This window comes from Molothrus aeneus, chromosome 4 (genome assembly GCF_037042795.1).
Source record: "Molothrus aeneus isolate 106 chromosome 4, BPBGC_Maene_1.0, whole genome shotgun sequence".
In the NCBI taxonomy this organism is placed as follows: domain Eukaryota; kingdom Metazoa; phylum Chordata; class Aves; order Passeriformes; family Icteridae; genus Molothrus; species Molothrus aeneus.
Window position 1 is genome coordinate 60,551,928 of NC_089649.1, and position 20,852 is coordinate 60,572,779.

The window sequence follows — 20,852 nt, forward strand, 5'->3', positions numbered from 1 at the left end:
GCCCCGCGCACCGGAACGGGAAGGGGAAGGGGAGGGAGCGACAACGGCGGCGGAAGCGGCCGCTGGCGGGGATGGAGCTGGGAGGTGGCCGGAGCCGGTAAGCGGCCGGAGCCGGTAAGCGCTGGGCTGGGCAGGGCCGGCTCGGTTCGGCTCCTGCCCTTGGGCCGCTGTCGCGCCCGTACCAGGCCGCGCCGCGTTCTCCCCCTCCCGGGGCTGTGTGTCCGGGGGCTCCTTCCGCCGCAGCCCCGGCCCCGAGCCCGCCCTGTCCCCGGGCAGAGCCGGCCCGCAGTGAGGCAAACCCTCCCTCTGTCCTCTCCTCCGTGCGGCACCTCCAGCCTGGGCTCCACCTGGCGAGGCTGAGCCGAGATTAGCCGTAAATAGCGGCTGTGCCAGGGGTTCCCGCTCGGGAGCGGCTCCCCCTGCCCGCCGGCTGTGTGGGGACACACGCACCTGATGGATGAGAGGCACTTCACTGTCAAAGTAGTGACAGGGAATCACAGAGCAAACCAGGATAAGTTAATGTGGAATCCTTATCATTCGTGAGATTTGAGAATGGGGCGACCACTGTCTGGACATGCTTAACAGAAGGTGGTTTTCCTGCTTCATTCCTTAGAATAGGAAGGTTTTCCTCCATCATTTCTAGTTAGAAGACTAAAAATTCTGATTGTCCTAATAGTTGGAATTGTTGTGTTTACGAGTGCCCAGAGGAAGCATTACATCCTTGTTAGGGAAAAAAAAAAAAAAAAAGGAAGTATAGAATTCAATGTAAATGTGTTGTGTTGGAATGTGACTTGTCTTTTCAACCTGTTAAGAGGGGATTTTTTTCATTTAGATATTACATTGTATTGAAAACAATACTATGCTAATATGTCTAATTAATCAGATCCATGGTGGAAATGTATGTAGCTAGAACAGCAACAAATGCCTGAAATAATACTAATACTATGTTCTCCCTTTGGCGTTTAGAGGATGAAGAAACTGAGGTTTTCCTCTACAAATGCTACTGATTTTGTACATGCAATGTGTCTTTTGCATTAGAATCTAATTATTGTGGGAGTTGTCTAAATTAGGGTGCATTTTTTTTGTGGTTATGGAGTCCAGTTTATTGGCAGCACCATTAGATTTTTGAAGATGCTCTTTGTTGTAAGCAAATCTCTGTTAAAATCATATTTCAGATGTGTATGGCTGTGTATCTGTTGGTGAGCAATACTGTGACTCCAGCTAGAAAAATGGCATTAGTGATCAAATTGCAGGTCTAAGCTGAAGTCTGCTTCCTTTGAAAGCTAAAATAAATTGTACAAATGTTCTTAATATTTTAAATTACTTTTGCAATTTAATATTCACCTTAGCATTTTATTTCATTATAGGTAATTTAGGTGGTTTTCTAGCATGGATACTGTTGCTAGCCACAGCTGTCATCTTCTGCAGCAGCTACATGAACAGCGCATTCAGGGGCTTCTCTGTGACTGCATGCTGGTGGTGAAGGGTGTCTGCTTCAAAGCACACAAGAATGTGTTAGCTGCTTTCAGTCAATATTTCAGGTATGTGATAGAAAATTCTTCTCTATAAAAAGTTAGCTAAATGCTGTTGGCTGAGGTTTTCTCTGAGAAGGGTATTTATTTCTGTTGGTCGCAAGAACTCTTGGGAGTATAAGGAGAAAAGGGAAATTGTTTGTCTAGAGATAAAGCTGTGTCAAGTATTCACAGCATGCTCTTCTTGATTTACTTGCTTATAGTGCTCATATAATAGATTTTGGCATGGACCTGCATTCAGTATTTCTCCAGAAAAAGATAACTGCTTACAAGGAACTTATAGTATATATATACTATACATATACTCTACTTATAGTAGAGTATATGAACAGAGCCAGATAAGGGATAGAACTTATAAAACATTATCCTTTTCCAAATAATGGGACTTGTTTCATCAATCATTTTCTATATAAAATGTGACTATACAAGTTATTGGTGAATCTCTGCTTACTCAGATTCTCAGAGACAGCAACTGTGTTTTAAAGTATACAGGTGGCCCATTGCACCACATCACTGCTTTCTTACTCTTCTGTACTGCCCTCAATTGTGCCTCCAAATTTTGGAGGGTGCTGGATCTCCCAGCTTAGTGTTTTATATTAGTTATGAGTAAGCTTTTAGATCTGGCTGTCTTTAGAACTTGTTTTTTGAAACATCTCTAAAGCTTGACTGCTAATTCATTTGTAAGAAACCTACTTTTATGTTATGACCAGAGAAAAAAGATAAGAGGTTCCTTTTTCTGCTCTAGTGCTGTGCTGCTGATGAAGTGCAATTATGCTCAAAGACTAAATTTTTTAAGTAGCTAAAAAGAACTAAGAACTCAGCTCCTATTAAAATTCAACAGGATATAAGTGGCTAATTAATTTAGGCTCTCAACCCAGATCTGTCCAGTTTTGATTTAGATAGGATGGTCTAGATTTATGAAAGGATTTGAATGTGGGCACTGGCTTCAGAGTATCCCCTGCATTTCCAAAGTTTCAGCATAGACTCACATTCTGTTAAGATTTAGAGCTCATTGGTATCATGCCCTCCTTTAAACAAACCCAAATCTGAGATTTAGCCCACAAAGAGTGGGCTAAATCTCATTAAGTTTGGGGCATTTTTTAGTGTAGCAAAGCAACTACATATGAGTGACCTGACCCCATTTATATGTCATTGTTTACTGTTGGGAGTATCAGGATTTTAATTGGTATAAGGTTTTTGACTGAGAGAAAGTATGAACCCACTTAATCTAGGACTGCTTGTGCATGTGAAGAACTACATCTCTGATGCTGAGAATACTTTACATCAAGCAGTAAGAACTGTTGCAAATTCATGCATTTTAAGGATTCAGTGGCAATTCAGTAGGTATTGGTTGTACTGCTGTTTTAGGACTATGTACCTGTACTCTTCATTATCCTTTTACTTGGTTCTTATCCAGTACCAGTAAAAAAAGTACCTTTTTTTGATAGGAGAAAATAAATTGAAAATAATGCCATCTTCTTGTTTAATATTGCCATCCTCTTGTGTATTTGTGGAGAAAGAATTAGTGGTAAGACCTTTGATAGGTTTACTGATGGGGTTCAATGGACAGGCTCAGTTGAGAGAAGAGTTTAGCTGACTTTGAGGTCTATCTTCTCCATTTTGCTAGAAAATTTATGTCCTTTTATCTGCCATGATGAAAGGAGAAAAACCATTCTGAGCAACCAGTTCTGCAAATTGTCCATAAATACACCACTGCACCTAATATGTGAAGAATGGTGGATAAGAAACCACAAGCACAGACTGTTATTTGAAAACATTAAAAAATACAGAATTAAAGTTAGATAAAGGATCATTTTCTTTGATTTATACTTCAAGTGCACTAATGTAGGACTAATATATAAGACAAATAATTGAGCAGTTTTGAGAAATTCATCATCAAAAACACAGCAATCTTTAGAGTACAAACTTGTTTCATACCAAGCAGCCTATTTGAGATGTCTATATGTTTTTCTTATTGAAGTGTTTGGGAATTATTTGTGTTTGTGTTCGAATATTTCCCTTATTTTATCAGGACCCTTTTCCAGAATTCTTCAGGCCAGAAGAATGATGTGTTTCACTTGGACATCAAAAACGTAGGTGGCATAGGCCAGATCCTGGACTTCATGTACACCTCCCACCTGGATCTTAGTCAGGACAATGTACAAGCTATGCTGGACATTGCACAGTGCCTCCAAGTGCAAAATGTGCTGAACATTTGCCACACCTTTTTAAAGTCTTCCACAGCTGTGGAGCAGGCAGCCAGCATGCCATGCAATAGTGTATTTTCACTGCAGAACACTTTGGGTACAGATAGCAGCTGTGCTGGGGATGCCTATGGGACAAACCTATTGCCCGAGTGCTCAGCTGACAGACAGACTAACAAAGGCTTGGCTGAGCACCACTCACAGCCTGTTCATCTGCACACCCCTTCAGGTGATGGACAGAAACCACCACAAGATTCCTTAGATGGCAACTGCACAGAGCTTCCATTTAAACAACCAAACTACTACTATAAACTGCGCAACTTCTACAGCAAACAGTTCTACAAACAAAACGCTTGCTCTGATCATGAGAGAGGAGCAGAACCATCCTTTTCTTACAGCACATCCACGGAAATAAACACAGTGGAGAGTAATTCTTGCACTGTCAATCACTCTGAGTGTATTCTGGAAACCTCTGAGCATTTACCATCAAACTTCCTGGTTCAGCCTGCAAGTGAAGCTGCTCCAGACCAAAATGCAGAGAGCACAGTTATGCAGCCCACCAGACAGATGCGGCTGAAAAAGGCAGTGCACCTCAAAAAGTTAAATTTCCTAAGATCTCAGAAATCAACAGAGCAGCCCCCTGAGCAGCCCCAAAGAGATGACAGTAGAATATCAGAAGTAATTGAACCTGTAAATGAAAGTACCACGAACACAACAGATGTTAGAGTTACTGATGAAAAAGAAGCTGAAGATTTAGTGAATTCAGAGAATTTTGAAGAAACTGTTGAAGTGGAAAGATCTCAAGGTCCTTTGGAACAAGAAGGACAATCACAGACTCTTCAGTCACAGAAACAATATACTTGTGAATTATGTGGGAAGGCTTTCAAACATCCAAGCAATTTGGAGCTACATAAAAGGTCTCATACAGGTACAGTTATCAGTTACTTGGTCTGCAGACCAAATATTTCAGTTACACAGAATATCTTGCAGTGTCTCTTGATTTAGAGATGCTGGTTAAGGGTCTGCTTTAAAAAGGCTGTGGCTTATTTTGTTGTTTTTTTTTTTTTTTTTTAATGGATAATCTTACAGAAATAAAGAACTGTAATACCGAGTTTTCCTGGGAGTTGTAGAAAAGATTTCTATGTATTTGGGGTTTTGGGTGCTTTTTCAAAGAATATCATGTGCATTTGATGAAAATGAAATTTCAATGAAAATTTTGGTTTTGTCCTGCATTTAGATGAGTCATTTCTAGTCAGTTTGTCAGGTGGCCCAGATGTTTAAGCCAAATGACAACAAAACGTGTAAACAAATAAATGGTACTATAAGTATACTAGAATATGTCTGTTCTCTCTGGTCATATATTTATTGTAAGATACAAGTGATTTGGCTTGGTAGTCATTTTTTTAACCTGTAGAAATGTGCCTTATAACAACTTTAATTGTCTTTACTTAGAGAGTAAGGCTCTTGCAGGCTGCAGAGTAAATGGGAATTTTGAATTAATGTACCTTGTTCTAAAAACTCACAGGTTATATTTTTAAACCTAACATAGATTTATTTCTAAGTATCTTTTTATTCCAGTGAAAAACAAGCCGTGGTTTAACTGCAAATTATTTAATTTGTCTGTTCAATTTAATGAGCATGTCCTGTTATTAGATATGCTTCTTTAGAAGAGTTTTTAAGAATTACCTTGACCAGGCAGGAACCACCATTGATTCAAACTCCTTGAGATGATATTACTCCTGGTTAAGCTGTTGAATATTTTTTACCTTTCTTTTTCCTTGTATTAAATATACAAATGCATCTCTCTCAATCTTGTCAAATAAACATCATTTTGGAAATGATCACGTATTGGTATTTTGACACTAAATATGAAACTCTCTTAGCAGACATTGATTTATTTTGTCAACTGGTCCTTAGAATTAAAAGTTTCTTTTTCTATTTTATTAATGGAAAAATCTTCCCAGAACATGAAAATGTGAACATTTTGCATTAGCTTCCTGAAGTTCTCAGTTGTTGGTTTTAACTGCTTCTGTATATTCATGTTGCTAAGACTTTTTCTAAAATTTGTTCTCCTGTGAAAGAGTTGCATATGTCTCTTACCTAGATCCTCTTTTTGCCTTGTATTCTTATTATCTGGTTTGACCTGGTATCATCAGGTCTATTTTAATATCCTAGATTTTTCAGGAAAACAGATGATCAGATGGGTGACAAGAGCATCTGGGAAAGTCCCAGCTAACTGCAGTAACATGCCAGTTTGTGCTAGAGAGACCCCAGGGTTCAGGAATTCTCAGCTGCTTTCCAAATACCATCTTCTTCCAGTAGTTTTCAAAAATTCCAGACTTGAATGCTAGTTAATAAAGCATTAGCATTCTTCTATGGATGTGCTAAGATGACAAAAGTGTAAGAGCCTAAGTTTAACGAATAATAAGCACATCAAAGGATGGAAAAACTGAGGCAAGGATATGACTAGAAATGTCTGTTTGCTTCCGTTATTTTTGGGAATTATTCCCTGTTATTTCCCTGTTATTCATGTCAAGTTTTTTTAAAATACCCAACTAGTGCAAAAAGAGTGTTTGGGAAATTGCAGTGGATGGTGAGTAGAATGTCGATATTGGAAAGACCTGTAGCAGAAGGTACAGGGCACATCTGTATAGTTACTGTTAGGTACACTGGTAGTTAAGTAATATAAGTGTATGCTAAAAGCCATTTCTATTCTTCTGCCACTTCAGAAAGCATAGCAGGTTGCTAGCTATCAATTTTATTCAAAAACATTAATTTTCTAGGGCTAAGCAGAAGGGTTAGCAGGCATTTAAGTCTTACAAGGCTCACTGAAAGCCCTCCCAGTACAGCTTTGCTGAAGAGATGGAGGAAGCTGAAATGGACATGTCACAGGGACAAACCTGTTTTTAACCCAAAAATGACAATTCTTTAAACACGAGTGCTGTGGTGGTCTGGCTGTCAAGAAAAAGCACATGTGAAATTCTCTGCCCCTGAACACTAAAGAATTAACAGGTTAGCATGGGTGCATTGATGAGCTTTCTATGTGAAGGCAGCCAAACTGTGTTCTACAGTCATTGTGCTGGCATGTCTGACTGTTTTATTTGTATTATTATCATGGACATTTAAAGGAATTTCTGAACAGAGCTTACTGCACTGACTTTGGTTGATTTTGACTGAATGTTATAATTTGTTCTTTATTATTATATTGACTTGTCTGAAAAAAAGGAAGCAAGTCTATCTCATATAGACCATACCTGTCCAGAAACATCCAGTGGTTTTGTTTTTTGTTGAGGTATTTTATGTATTTTCAGGGAACATCTCAAAAGAGCAACCCAAAACAAACTCGGGCCGTGGAAAGAACTCTTGGCAGGATGGAATGCAGCAGGAACAGAGTAGCACTGCCATGTAATACAATGCATTGTTGTTCCTCAACCTTTTCATTCTGAGTTTTGGTTAAGCAACTTCAGCATTCCTTGCCTTAGTGAGTACAGGTCCTCACCTTTATGATCTCATCAGGAACACCACTTCTGCCTTCATGCCTTTCTCCTCTGGAGCTGACACAACACTGCTTTGGTCACTGTTGTGTACTTTATCTTCACCTCTTCTTGCAGAATGTTGAACAAGATAGGATGACATAGAAGATAGAAAGCACAAGCCAGGCTAAGGGTTAAAAGTAAAGTCCCCTGGATTAAGCACTGTCTAAATTGTATTCAGTTACTACTTTTCCCAGTTTTTCTCTATTGCTGTTGATCCAGCCATGTATCCCACTATTGTGTACTTTGTCTTCTTGCAGGGTGTTGAACAAGAAGGATACAATCCTGGTGTTCTCAGATGAGGTTTTTGGTTTGGAATTTATTGACAGCTATAGAATCATAGAATAATTTAAATTGGCATGGGTCTCCTGAGGTAATCTGCTCCAGTCTCCTGCTCAAGACACATCAAATTAGATCGGGTTGTTTTCTTCATGACCTTGTGTAGTGAAAATTTTGGACATCTCCTGAGACAGAGGTTCCACAACTTACCCAGACAATCACTCCCAGTGTCTGACCACCCTCGTGGAGTAAAAGATTCTTTTCATATATCTAATTGAATTTGTCATGATCAAACTTGCATCTGTTGCCTCTTGTCCTAAGACTGTGTACCAGGAACAACCTGCTTGCATCTGCCCTCCCAAGCCTGTAGCCAGCAGTAAGATTTCAGATTTCCTGTGTGCCTTCTTTTCTGAAGGATCCAGATATGGTCTCACCTGTGATAGGCAGAGAAGAATAATCTTCAGCTTATTAGCTGCACTAATACACCCTTAGGTACAATGAGGCTAATTGCCTCACTGTACCTGAGCAATTGGAGCAATAGGTTACTTGATAAGCCCAGTGGTTTGGAATTCTATGCAAGTGCAAAATTGTTGTCCAAAAAGTCATTTGATGTTTCTTTTTCAAAAAACCCCTGTTTGTTGTATCTTTATCTTGGGGGGAAAATCTCCAATTCTTTGTACATCAGTACAGTTAGAATGAGGCTGCATGCAGCCTACAATAATTGTTTGGAGAATTTTGAGCCTCCAATTCCTTCCCTTTCTCTCTAGTCATTTCAGAGTGGATTCCTGTTCAGATACTATTATTTTGGTCTCCAGTGACTTCTTTTTTGTAGAGCTAATTTCTGCAAAAATTGCTTGCTATTGTTTTTTTTTTATCCTCCATTTCACATTATCTTGATGCTTTTATGGCTTTTAGAATCCTTCCCAGTTGCTACAGATCTGGCTTCCTGTTGGTTTCATTTACATTTGTGTTGTCAGTATCAGAATTTTTAGTGTTTTGCCAGTTTAAAATTGTAATGAAATCAAGCCTCAGGGCTCTTTAGAGTTGAGTGACTTTATAGTTGATTTACTGGTTTCATAATTTTTTTCTTTAATTGAAAGAAAGCTCTCTTAAAACTGCAAGATTTCCATTCTTCATTAAGCAGACAAAGTAGATAAAGCCTCAAGCTGTCAGACTAACTGCAAGGTTGCAATCTGTGAAGCAACATAACTGTATGTTTACTCTGTGTCTTAAATCTAAAGAGAATTGCATTTAGTCCTTGATCCTAAAATATGTTGGAAGAACTTAATCTGTATTTGGCAGGAGGAAAGGGAAATGGAACTCCCACACCTGGATGTGGTAGATGTTGCTTGTAACATTTCCAAGGATGGAGGAAAAATATTGATGTAAAGAATACTTAATGGAAGAGAAGCCAAGAGGTCTTCTATGAAGTAAGGAAAATTAAAATTAAAGAAGTAAATAAAAGTCTTTGTACAGATTTTTTTAATCATGATCAAGATGAAACATAGCTTAAGATCTCTGTTTTCCCTTTGGAAATATTCTGTTTTCAAAATTATATGGATTTACATTAGTTTTATTGCCCTGCACAAATGTCCTTTAAATGTGCAGTTAAACTCATGAAAGATGATGATAAGTGTGACTGCTATTGAATGAATGGAATTTAATAATTTTTGTTTTTAAAATTTTAAAAGATGAATTCTAAAATTTTATCAACAGTGTAAAAACTAGGAAACCAGGAATTAAGCAGGGGCAATTGAAAAACACTTATATCAAATACTATAGAGGAGAAAAAGTTATTCCAAAAACATATTTGTCTTAAATTAATGAGAGAATTGAAGTGTTTTACAGTCATATTCTAGTGAGAGTCAAGTTATTTTGGAAAGCTAAAGTGGACTGCATCAGTTTTTACTAAAGTTGCTAATCTGTTTTTAGAGATTCAAGGACAACAGTTTTACAAGTACAAATTCAGAATTTTGGAGCAAAATACTTAGGTAATCTTCAGATACTTCTATATAGGATGAGAATTTGAAGGCAAATATATATTTTCTGGAACTGAATGGCTATGTGCTGAGCAGAGATACATGGTAGACATTAAGATAGGAAACACAAGTCTTCCAAATTAGCTTCCCTTTATTCCTCCTTTTTAAGAATGTATCTCTGTGCAAGTGAAAAAAAAAGTCCCCTTCCCATCACTGTTGTTGCTGGGCCTTGTCTTCTATTCTGTTTTTCCTGGTGTTATGATACTCCTTTCATTTAGAATCAAAAGTATTTTAAAAATATTAAAACCTGCACCCATTCATATCAAAACTCTTCTACTTGTTTTGAAAGATAAATTCTGAGCAAGTCTGCTTACAAACTCAGTGGTAAAAGCTGTATTTCCCTTTTGAATTTCCCCTTAAATAGATGGGTAAGTATCCTTTTGGGGGTATTTTTTACTCTTACATTACATGTTTTAAAAGGAATTGTACCCATTTTAAACATTTCTGTTCTACTGCAACTATTAGAATTAGAATTTTAAACATTTCTGTTCCACTGCAACTATTAGAATTATTACTATGTTTCTTCTTTTAGGTGAGAAACCTTTTGAATGTAACATTTGTGGGAAACACTTCTCACAGGTGGGAATATTTTATATATTATGGTACTTACACTTGAAATGCATCTCTGTGTTGATTCTAAAAGTTTTGGGTTTAAGATTAGATTTTTTTTGTTCAAAGACGCAATTCACTCTAGGGATAAATTATTAAAATGTCTTATATGAAAACAAGATGTTGAATGTTTTAGATGTCTTTGATTCTGTCTGCTCTCTGTAGATGTGATATGTGTTTTACATTCAAATGAATGTTTAAGTATACAGAGCCACAGCTATATTTGAAATACAAAGAACATTAATTTCCAAACTGTTCTTTTGCTTTATGCTTAAAGGTACGTTGTGAATAGCATTTTTACAGTGTCTGAAAAAAGTGCAGATTCGAGTTTTATGTAATGTTGTATTCACAATACAGTTTCATCTTCCTAAATGGCATAAATTATTAAGTAGATTTGAGTCAGATAAAAAGAATTTAAATCCATGTAAGTGGGCTCAGTTTCTTTCAGTGAGAAAGAAACCACCACCTGCCAGAAGTGACAAAACTCAGCTATGATTTAGAAAAAACTTCTTGTGAAATTCCATACTTACATACAGGGCCTAAGCTTTAGCAGCTTTATTTGCCCTCCAGTGTTTACTTCCTATTCTGGGTACAACAATTAATTTGTATTTCTACAAATTTGGTGCCTAGTTGTCTCACATTTCCAAAAGGTCTATTTCCTTTCTGATTTCGTGGTTGAGAGCTGCACATGTAAGAACAGCAGACAATAAACAGGTGCATATTTTTATACTGAGATTACATAATTACTGTTGAATAGCTTTGGCATTTCTTATGGGTGCTGGTTTAGGAATTAGAGCTATGTGCTTTTTGCCTACCCACACACCACTGGTTGTGCTGCTCTTGCTTCAGTTTCACAGCCCACCATGGGCCTTGTTTGACCCATGAATCTGATGCCTTTGTGTCCTCCACCTTGCTGCCAAATATGATTATAAGACTGCATCCAGTGAACAATACTGTTTCATCATGCTTATTGGGCAATTTTCAGCAAAACTGGGCATGGTTTTTTCTAGGCAAAGAGCAGCATTTTCATTCATTTTGATGGCTGAACTTCTAGTTATTAAAAACAGGGATATTTCAAATTCCATTAAAAGTACTTTTGGCAAATAGAGTGGTATTTTGTACTACTACAGTGGGGGAAGAGGGGGGAAGTGTCACACAGTGTTTGACAGGCATGACACACTTCTCATGCAATATGCTTTAATTACAGAAACAAACAAAACTCCTGACAAAGCTGGAAATTTCTGCCTTTTAATTAAACCCTCCCAAACAGCTTCCCTTCCCTCCCTGTGACCTGACTTGCCTGAAGGGGCAGGCAGATACGTGTTCATGGACAATCCCTACACATTCAGCATAGAGCCTCTGGGCTGCAGCTCTTTCTCTGCTCATAAAGGGGTCTTGCACATTGCTGAAGGACTTGCTTTTGAGTCCTGCAAATAAGATTCCACTCACCAGAAAGTAAGATGCAAAGATAATTATTATCTACTTTTTCTTAAAATACCATCTCCAATCTTGTCCTTTATCTTCTCCGTCTGCAGGCACAGAAATAGAAACACTTTTCTTATTTAAGCCTTCATGTTCTGTGCTTTTGAGACAGTACAGCTGTTAGGCCTGGTGGGATGTCTGCCCCTGCTGAATGAAGCTGATGGGCTGTGTGTTGGAATGTGGAGCAGAAAATGAAAGAAGTAGGGGAAATTGATGTGGGAACTCATAGTTGGGAGCAAACAACCATAAAAATCTTTGATTTTTTGAGGAAAACCTTCCTTTTTTACTTTCAAGCCTTCATCTTCCCATATTGCTTGTACACAGCTTGTTGTGATGTGAACCCTCTCTGGCTGGTGATCCAGGATATTGTGTTTCACCTCCTCCTGCAGAGATTCTTTTGGGGGCCCACCTGCATAAGGTGCTTCACTTTGAAAGCTTGCCATTTACAAAAGGACTAAGTCTGGTGTATCTCTCTGGTCTCCAAATTTGGGAGGAGGTCTCTGCAACCATTAAGAGGATTCTTCGGAGCATTTTTTTTCTTGCACTGAAATGCAAGCAGAAGTCCCCTTAGGTTTTTTCCCATTGGGATGGCATGTGATGCTTTAACCAAGGTTGTGTGCCAGCTTTAAAGCTTAAGAAAGAATACAAGCTATTGATGTTTTTACCATTTTTTGTCTTAGCACAGATAGTAACAAGCTTTGCCCTCATTAGGAGGAAAGGACATATACTTGTAGTAAAGAAATGGATCTACTTGCTGCTTTCTGTAAAATGTTTTTATTCTTACTATATATGCCTTGTGGGAAATAGCTGTTGCACTTCAAATTCACCCTTTGTCTTTATCTGGAATAACTTTCAAATGCCCATGATAGGGTTTGTTTGTGACATGGATAGAAGTAAAGGTTCTGTCTCTTTTTCTGTATGTTTTTGTAAAATGCACTGTGACATAAAATCCTTTGTCTTTGAAAAGCAAAAATTATTCCATGATTCATCTTCTTCTTCCCCAGAAATAAGTATCTAATGCCTCTCTTCAAGTAGATTTCAGTATTAGAAAGTTTTGCCTTAGAAAACAATTGTTCAGTGACACCGTTTGAAAAAGTGTACAGGGATTAAAGAAAGCTCTTTCAGGGTTCCCACATTGATCCATTCAATACTGTCCTGTGTATGTGTGTGTGTGTGTGTGTGTCTGTAGTACTGGAGTTCTGGGATATTATACAGTCTGATAACAGTGATAGATTATAACAGGTAATTTATTATCTAAATGAGTCAGAAGGAATTTGTCTGGGTCTAATTTTTGTTATCTTTCTGTGACTGATGAGGACATGATAATCTTTGCATCCCAAATTTTCTTTCCCGATGTAAAGGACTTGATGTTTACTTAGATAAATAAAACCCAGGCAATTATCAATCAGAAAGGTTTAAAAACTGACTGTGGAAGTGTGCACCATGTATGGAACATCTGCAGCTCTTCTACAAGGTGTGTCTTGTGCTTTGAGAGCTGGACTCAGTGGAGTAGCCATTGACAAGGACTAGTGGCTTTAAAACATTTTAAAAAAAGTTGGACTCAGTAAGAAGATTTTATCTAGTCATTGTCTGGCTTGCTGGCTAGACTAGCATGATTTTTAGAGGACTGAGAGAGGAAAGATGCAATACAATTGTTAGCAGTAGTCCCATTTGTTCTTTTCTGTACTTCCTATTCTATTTTATTTTGGTATGAGTAAATAATTTCAGGTTTGGACCATCTGAGTACTTTATGGATAGAAAAATGGTCACCCTATTCTTTTCTTTTTAACCACCTGGTAGGTGAATTCAGACATCCTTGTGTAACAATATTTTATTTGTAGGACAGGGAAATTGAGACTGAGATGAACCATATTGCTAGTAAGTTAGTAAGTTTTCTTTTTCACTGCATTCTAGATAGTGTAATCTTCATTTATAATTTGATCTGCTTTCACTTATAGGTCTTTCTTTTCTCTTAGCATTTGATTTCAGGCTTCTTGTTTTTATTTTTTTCCCTATTTCTCTTCTTGTCAATGGATAATTGCATACATAAACAATTTGAAGTACATGGTAGTCTGTCTTTACTAGATAAGAGTGCTTGAGTTCATACATGCTTTGTAGTCTTCACTGCCTTAGAAGTAGGAATAAAAAGCCAGGCTCATAGTTCCCATCTTTATTTTTTTTATCTGTATACAGCAACAGGCAAGCTGAATTTAAATATTTAAATGTTTAAATTGCTCTCCCTTCAGGCAGGTAATCTCCAGACACATTTACGTCGACATTCTGGTGAGAAGCCATACATTTGTGAAATCTGTGGCAAAAGGTGAGTAGAATTGTTCATCTTAGTAAACTTAACATGAAAGAATTTGTTCATGTTTTCTGCTGATCTTCATGATAAACTACAAGCCAAGAGCTAAGGCAGCATGCTGCTCAGTTTTGTTTAGAAGATGCTGGTTTAAATGTGTGCTGATGGGATTAAAATACATAAATGTTTGCAATTGACTTGTTGTAAGATAATCAGTGTCACCAGAGCTTGTGGTCTAAATTTTTTGTGTATTGGTATGAAGATAAGAATAGCATGGAGTGTATTTTGTTGTGTTATATGTATTGTGTTGTGTATTTTTTTGTGTATTTTGAATGGTGTGAGTCACAATAAATCATGTGGGTTTGTACCTTTCCCTCACATTTTTGTCATTATTTGGTGATACTTTTTTTTACGTTTTATGGAATTCTGAAGTATGGGAAATTTGGCAAATTTAAGGAAAGCATTAAATGATTCTGCTAGCTGAGAGGTGACCAAAAATACACTAATGCAGGAATTGCATAAAATGCAGAATGAATTAGTAACGTTAATGGTAAAAATATTTTTGGAGGTTTTTTCCTAGCATAAATTTAATTGGACATTGCCAGTTTAAAAATGTTTTCTTAATTGCATCAGTTTATCTGTATTTTAGGCCATAGTCTTTGTTCAGAACATCAGGCATTCATTCAAGCCAATTTCCCTATGATAGTTTAGGGAAGTAAGGGCTTTATAAAGACACTGATTGGGTTTCTGTGTTGTCTTACAGATTTGCTGCTTCTGGTGATGTTCAGCGTCATATAATTATTCATTCTGGAGAAAAACCTCACCTGTGTGATATCTGTGGCAGAGGTGTGTAAGAACCAAAGCTTCTGTCTCAGGCTTTTTGACTGAAAAATGAGGAATCATTTTAATCTCAGAGCCTGTCATATTTTTCCAGGTTTCAGTAACTTCAGTAATTTAAAGGAGCACAAAAAGACCCATACAGCAGATAAAGTATTCACCTGTGATGAATGTGGGAAGTCATTTAATATGCAACGAAAATTGGTCAAGCACAGGATAAGGCACACTGGAGAGAGACCATACAGCTGTTCAGCCTGTGGTAAGGTTCACTGTGCATTGCTTGGTTTTGTCTTTGCTTTCCAAATGATGAGCAAAAATTTCTTTGTCAGCAGAGTAACAATTAATCAAAACTGTTTTAAGTTGAAATACCATGTTGTGAAAATCAGTCACAGAATTTTCTGTCTTGCATGCTTCTTAGTCTTTCATTTGGTGTAATAAACTCCCTCATTTCTTGTAAGTTTAAAAGAGAATTTCAATTGAAAATTAGAGAAAGGAAGTAAGAAGAATCAACATTGTGTGTGTTTGCTAACTTGTTTGCTACAGACATGCCCAGAGTAGCTGCTTCAAAATAGGTTTATTTTCAGAATAGTCCATTCTGATGGGAAGTTAGGTTTGACATCATTTGGCTATTGATGGGGTCTTTTCTTCCAATTGCATACCATTTGATTTTAACTCCATTCACCCACAGAGTTTGATAATAACAACCTTTTGCTACTTTGCTACAGCCTCTGGAATAAAATCAAAACATGATCAATATTTCAGAACACCAATTTTCAAAATCTGTTAGATAGGCCATACTGCCAGGAGGTCTGAAAATGGCTTTTGATCAGGTATATCTTCATCTCATAGGTTACTTAGCATCCTGCACAGTATTTTTTTTTGCCATTATGTGTTATTTTGACAGAATTTCATTCATGTTCTGAGGAATCAGCTTCAGAGGAGGGTAGCTTCCTATGTTCAAATCCAGCTGCAGTATGTTTTATTTGCACTGTCTTAAGGCACAAGAAAAAGCCAATATTATCAGGAGGCCTTGCATCAGAATGAGGAAATAGATACACAGGATACAAAAGTAAAAACAGTTGTGTTGCTGCCATTAACAGGCTTGTTTTCATTTTGTCTTGTAGTGGTCTTTTGAATATTTTTGATTTGCGCAAAGAGGATCTGGTGAAGCATTAAGAAACCATTCACACTATGCAAAACATCCAGATGTATTACTCCAGTAATTTTTAATCTTATCATTATGTTTAATGGCTGTTCTGAAGAGAAATCTGTGCAGCAAAATAAACAGTATGCTGCTGAAAATTGAGACTGCAGTTGTATTGGGCAGTCATTTAAAATGGTTCATTTTAGTTGGTCCTTGCAAAATAAATGAGATAAAAATCACAAGTTTACTTCTACTATTTTAAAGAATGTGAAGTGTCTGAATCACTTGTGGCAATTCTGGAAATTAATTCTCTCTTTTTCTGCTTGTTCTCCTACACTTTGCCTTGGTTCAGCTTCAGACTCTTTTCTTAGCAATATGATGATTGAGCTTATTTGAGTCTGTAGCTTTGAAGATAGACTAACAGTTGAATATTTTTCTGTGTTCTAATATTTACGGCAATAAAAAATTACACTTCTCACACATTCTCTGGCCAGAATGTAAAAAAAGGACTGCTGCATTATGTTAGACTAAAGTAAACAAAAAAGCTAACTTTGTCACCAGTTTGAGAGTAGTTCCTTGGTAATGAACAAACCATTTCTTTCTATGATGCAGCTCTCACTGGAAAAATATATTTAGAAGCTTATCAGTATACTGTTTTCCAGACAAATTAAATTGATAGTTTAATTTTTTTTTCTCTGTTAAGATTGAGACAAACTGAGAGCACTCACAGCTTTCAAGTACTAATGGATATTCCTGTCTCTGGAGACAAAAACTAAACCCATTCATTGGGAAACACAAGTTAGAAAATCAGATCAAGAAGAAGAAACAAGTTAGTGGAATTGTAAAAATATATGAAACTTGTTTGAACCTGTTCTAGATAAATGATGGGACATACGATACCTTATTGCTTGATAGTTTCTGTAATTAAAATGTCAGAACCCAGGAAATTCCTCTGACTGCCCTGAAGGACTCGAGACCCTGCCAGGGGGCTCGGAGACCTTGGCACAGATCCCAAGACCACCTGTGCCTTTGATTTTGATCCATAGAAAAAATTACCAACTTTATATGAGGATCTGCAAGCCACAAAGTTTAAGTAGAATGATAGTGAGTTTATCACAGGGTGAAAATGTAGAATTTTGGGGTTTTTAGAATGGGGGTTCAGGAGGCAAGATGGAGGAATCTGAGTGTGTCCAGCCTTTCTCCTTCTTCTTCTTGGCCTCCATCTTCTGCTGTGATGGTGACACTTTTGGATTGGTTTAGGGTAGAGACAAACTGTCTAACATAGGTGATAGGAAATTATTGTAAATAATGTACGTGTAGTTTTTAGTATAAAAGACAACACCGCCTCCGAGGGCGGTCAGTGTGCCTCTGTCTGACCTGCTGAACAGACCTTGGCAGGCCAGAGAAAGAATGTCATAGATAAGAAATAATAAACAACCTTGAGAACTGGAGAAATGAAGAATCCTTACTCCTTCAACTGCAGGGCTGGGAAAAGAGACTTGTACGTATCTTGGGGTCACTCTGAGCAGCAGAAATCCCAAGACTAAAACGTGTGTACTCACTTGTGCTGAGAGCAATGTCTGAACCTGTCCCTGGTCCCTTGCAGGGAAGTGTTTTGCGGGCTCTGGTGACCTGCGCCGGCACGTGCGGACGCACACGGGGGAGAAGCCCTACACCTGTGAGACGTGCAACAAGTGCTTCACGCGCTCGGCCGTGCTGCGGCGGCACAGCAAGATGCACTGCCGGGCCTCCGAGGAGTTCACGCAGGGGATTGAAACGCCCGACCTGGACAAGTCCCAGAGCTCTGACTCCTTTGGCCCAGAGATGTCTGTTACGTTGTTACCAGTGTCTGTTAAATTTCCCGTTAATCCCGCTGGAAACTCCCCTGAATTCGACAGTTCGGCGGATTCTTACTGTAAACTGCGATCCATGATCCAGCACCACGACTCGGCCAACCCAGAGAAACTCGCCGTGGATTCTGCCAAAGTGCTGAAAGGCCAGGCCCAGCAGGCCCCAGCAGCGCCCCCAGCATATGCTTACCCAGAGGTGGATGTGTCTGCAGCAGGGGAGCCCCTGCAGGCCGAGGGCATTGCCCTGATCCGCCCCTCCGTGCCCGGCCTGGACGGGCCCTGCCCCGAGCCCCTGGGCAGCCGCGCCTCCTCTGCTGCCTACAAGAGTAACGAGGGCCCCTTCTTCTCCAGCATGACCCTCTGGGGCTTGGCCATGAAAACCCTGCAAAATGAAAGTGAATTGGAGCAATGAGGGCTCAGCTGACTGTACCAAAACTTCTCAGAGGCGTTTCTTGCTAACGTGGTTGCGATTGCGCTGTAGCACAGAGAGTTTTTAGGCCAGGTCGCTTGGACAGTGACAGGAATCAGAGTGCTCGTTCCCAGAACCACATGTAGGCTGCCTTTATTTACACTGCTTCTCAGCAAAGTTTAAATGCACTGTTGGGGACCTTTGTTGTTCTGTGACTGCACTGTGTAGCTCCTGTGTTATTGCCAAGATTTACTAAAATTTGCTGCTGACTAAATTTACCATTTAACTTGGAATTTTTTTACCTAATAATTGAGGAAAGGATGGCCAGTGTCTAAGTTCATGATATGGGTACAGCTCCAATCATGGGTCATCAGAGCTGTGTGATGGTGTAGATATGACAGGAGGAAAATGCTTAACCTATCCCTAGGGAACCTGAGTTTCAGTAGTGGCTTTCTTACCAGTAGGGTCATTGGGTTACAAGACCTGAGTATTGTGACATTGAATTTAAATGTTAAATACTGGGCAATATTTGTGATAGTGCAAAGTAACTGTATATCTAGAAACTTTATTTTTTTACAATAAAAGCTTTTTTTTAGTATTTTATAAACTATTTTGCACAGCAGATTATTTGTAAAATGAAGGCAAAGATCAAGTTGTGAATAAAGAGAAATTGTTTTACACTGCTTGTTGATTTTGTCTTTCTAAGGATTTTCAGTAGTTCCATCTATTCCAGGTATCTTTGCAATGCTAAAGGGGATGCCATCACAAGAAGAGCTGCACTATAAAATAAATGCAATCAGTACACCACTAAGTTGTCTTGTACTTGAATGAGTATAAGACATTGGCTGATTAATGGAATAAATAGACTGTTACAGGACAGAAATGTTGCTTAGAGTGGCCTGTTTCTGCGTTGGTGCTTTGAATAGTTGTGGCATTTCAAACTGCTTGCTACAGATACGTGACATTCTGTGGAAATTTAAAGTTTGGAAAATATAGTATTCTTCTGTCTTTTTAAGGTGTTTTTTCCCCCCCAAGAATTCAAAACTAGTTGTTACATCTCTTATTGTGTTAACCACCATACACTACAATTTGGGGCTTCACTAGCTGGCTTCCTTTACTTAGTCCCTGCACCTTCCTGAACTGCTTTCAACCTGAGTTCAAATGACAGAGTGTTTCTGGCCAGAGTACAGCCCCCCTTCAAACAAAAGGGGCAGCCCATTACAGTGTCTGTGTGAGTCTCAAAAGATACACGTTTCTCTCAATAGTCATTTAATGTTACAGAAAACTTTTTTACTACCTTAACCAACCAGTTTAAAAAAAATGAGCTGCACTGGAGAGCAAGTTGGGATTTTTTTCACCTTTCTTTTCTTGTAGTGCACATATACTAGAAGACTTAAAAACACTATTTTTCCAGCCAGTGAAATCAAAACAACAAAGTTTATGCAGGGTGTGTGTGTGTGTGTGTGTGTGTGTGTGGGTGTGTGTGTGTGTGTTAAAAATAGCATTAGTCTAGCTGAACACAGTCCCACATGGATTAAGCAGGGAGCATTTTCTACAGGTTGACCCTGAGCTCTCCCCTCATTCTTTGCCTTTTGCATTGTTTGCTTTGGAACACTGCAGTTCCCTGTGGGAATTGCCCATGTACCATTCTACAGTCCAGGTATTACAGTTCTGACCACGTGTGCTCATGCTCACTCTCACTCTGCTTTCCTTGCACTGCTGCCTGAGGCAAAATGTGGGTATGTGCCAGTCACTAGCTCTGTAGGTTTCCTCTTGTCAGAAACTATTTTTAAATTTACTTATCCCAAGAGAAAATAGAAATTTGACTCTGTTGCCACAAGGATTTTGTTGCTTGGAACGGATACATCTGCAATTTAAACCTCCTAACTTTTCATTGTCTCTGATTCCACAGTGATTTTGCTTTCTCTGTTGCATTTTTGAGGAGTCACTATAGGGTAAATTTAAATCAAACTGTGTTGCAACCTTTGTGCTCTTCTAACAGTGTGTTGGAGGTCTGGAGGAATGTGTAAGACTGCATAAAGGGAAAGTGGCAGCTTGAGATACTTCTAAACACCTAGATTAGATCAGATCATGGATTAGTACCAGTGCTTTATGCCATGAGGACAGCTCTGTTGCATTAAGGATTATTCCCCTTGCTTGGCAGTATTTCTGTGAGAGTTGTTTCACACCAGAAACATGACAGTTCTCAAAGCTGCCACCAGACTGGGAGTGCTGTCTGCAGTTTGGAGGGTTTGTTAAAACACCACGTTGCAATGTGGCATATTTGAGAAGGAAGTGGAGCAAACACTGGTAGGAGGAAACTGTTCCATCTGAGTTTGTGCAGCTGGAACCAGAAAAAAGGAGGAGTTACAGCACTGGGAAGGAGCACTAAGAACTGCTGTTTCTAACTGGCTTGAAGGAAAAGCTGAGCAAGAGAGAAAATTCAAAAGATTAGTAGGTGGATGGAGTCAGATGGAAGAGAATGAATTTTTATGTAAGGAGTATAAAAAGCCCCATCCCTGCAGCCACTCTGCAGTGAGAATATCACTGCCTGAGTGGAAAAAATGTATTTTGCTGTTGTGTTTCCAAAATCAAATATAGTCTGTCATGTCAATTTAGTATTTCCTGAGCT

At 38.6% G+C, this 20,852-nt stretch overlaps 1 protein-coding gene across 3 annotated transcripts; it reads left to right on the forward strand.

The window, feature by feature from the left end:
• The first annotated feature begins 38 nt into the window (after positions 1-38).
• On the forward strand, positions 39-18,898 carry ZBTB49 (zinc finger and BTB domain containing 49). Of its 3 annotated transcripts, none has more exons than XM_066549203.1 (8): positions 39-97; positions 1,368-1,541; positions 3,565-4,664; positions 10,120-10,166; positions 13,925-13,998; positions 14,744-14,826; positions 14,915-15,076; positions 17,568-18,898. In XM_066549203.1, exons 2-8 carry the CDS (start codon positions 1,390-1,392, stop codon positions 18,221-18,223), a joined length of 2,274 nt encoding a protein of 757 aa, XP_066405300.1. In that variant the 5' UTR covers positions 39-97; positions 1,368-1,389; the 3' UTR covers positions 18,224-18,898. The 3 variants fall into 3 exon arrangements, with proteins under 3 accessions (XP_066405300.1, XP_066405299.1, XP_066405301.1); XM_066549202.1 differs by having other exon boundaries at positions 58-114; XM_066549204.1 differs by lacking the exon at positions 39-97 and having other exon boundaries at positions 1,454-1,541; positions 3,578-4,664.
• The last annotated feature ends 1,954 nt before the right edge of the window (positions 18,899-20,852 follow it).

Excerpts from the sequence above, each read along its gene's own strand:
- ZBTB49 (XM_066549203.1), top strand. The coding sequence starts at position 1,390 with ATGGATACTGTTGCTAGCCACAGCTGTCATCTTCTGCAGCAGCTACAT. Across the intron at positions 10,167-13,924 it reads GTGGGAAACACTTCTCACAG|GCAGGTAATCTCCAGACACA; the intron begins GTGGGAATATTT and ends CTCTCCCTTCAG. Across the intron at positions 15,077-17,567 it reads ATACAGCTGTTCAGCCTGTG|GGAAGTGTTTTGCGGGCTCT; the intron begins GTAAGGTTCACT and ends GGTCCCTTGCAG.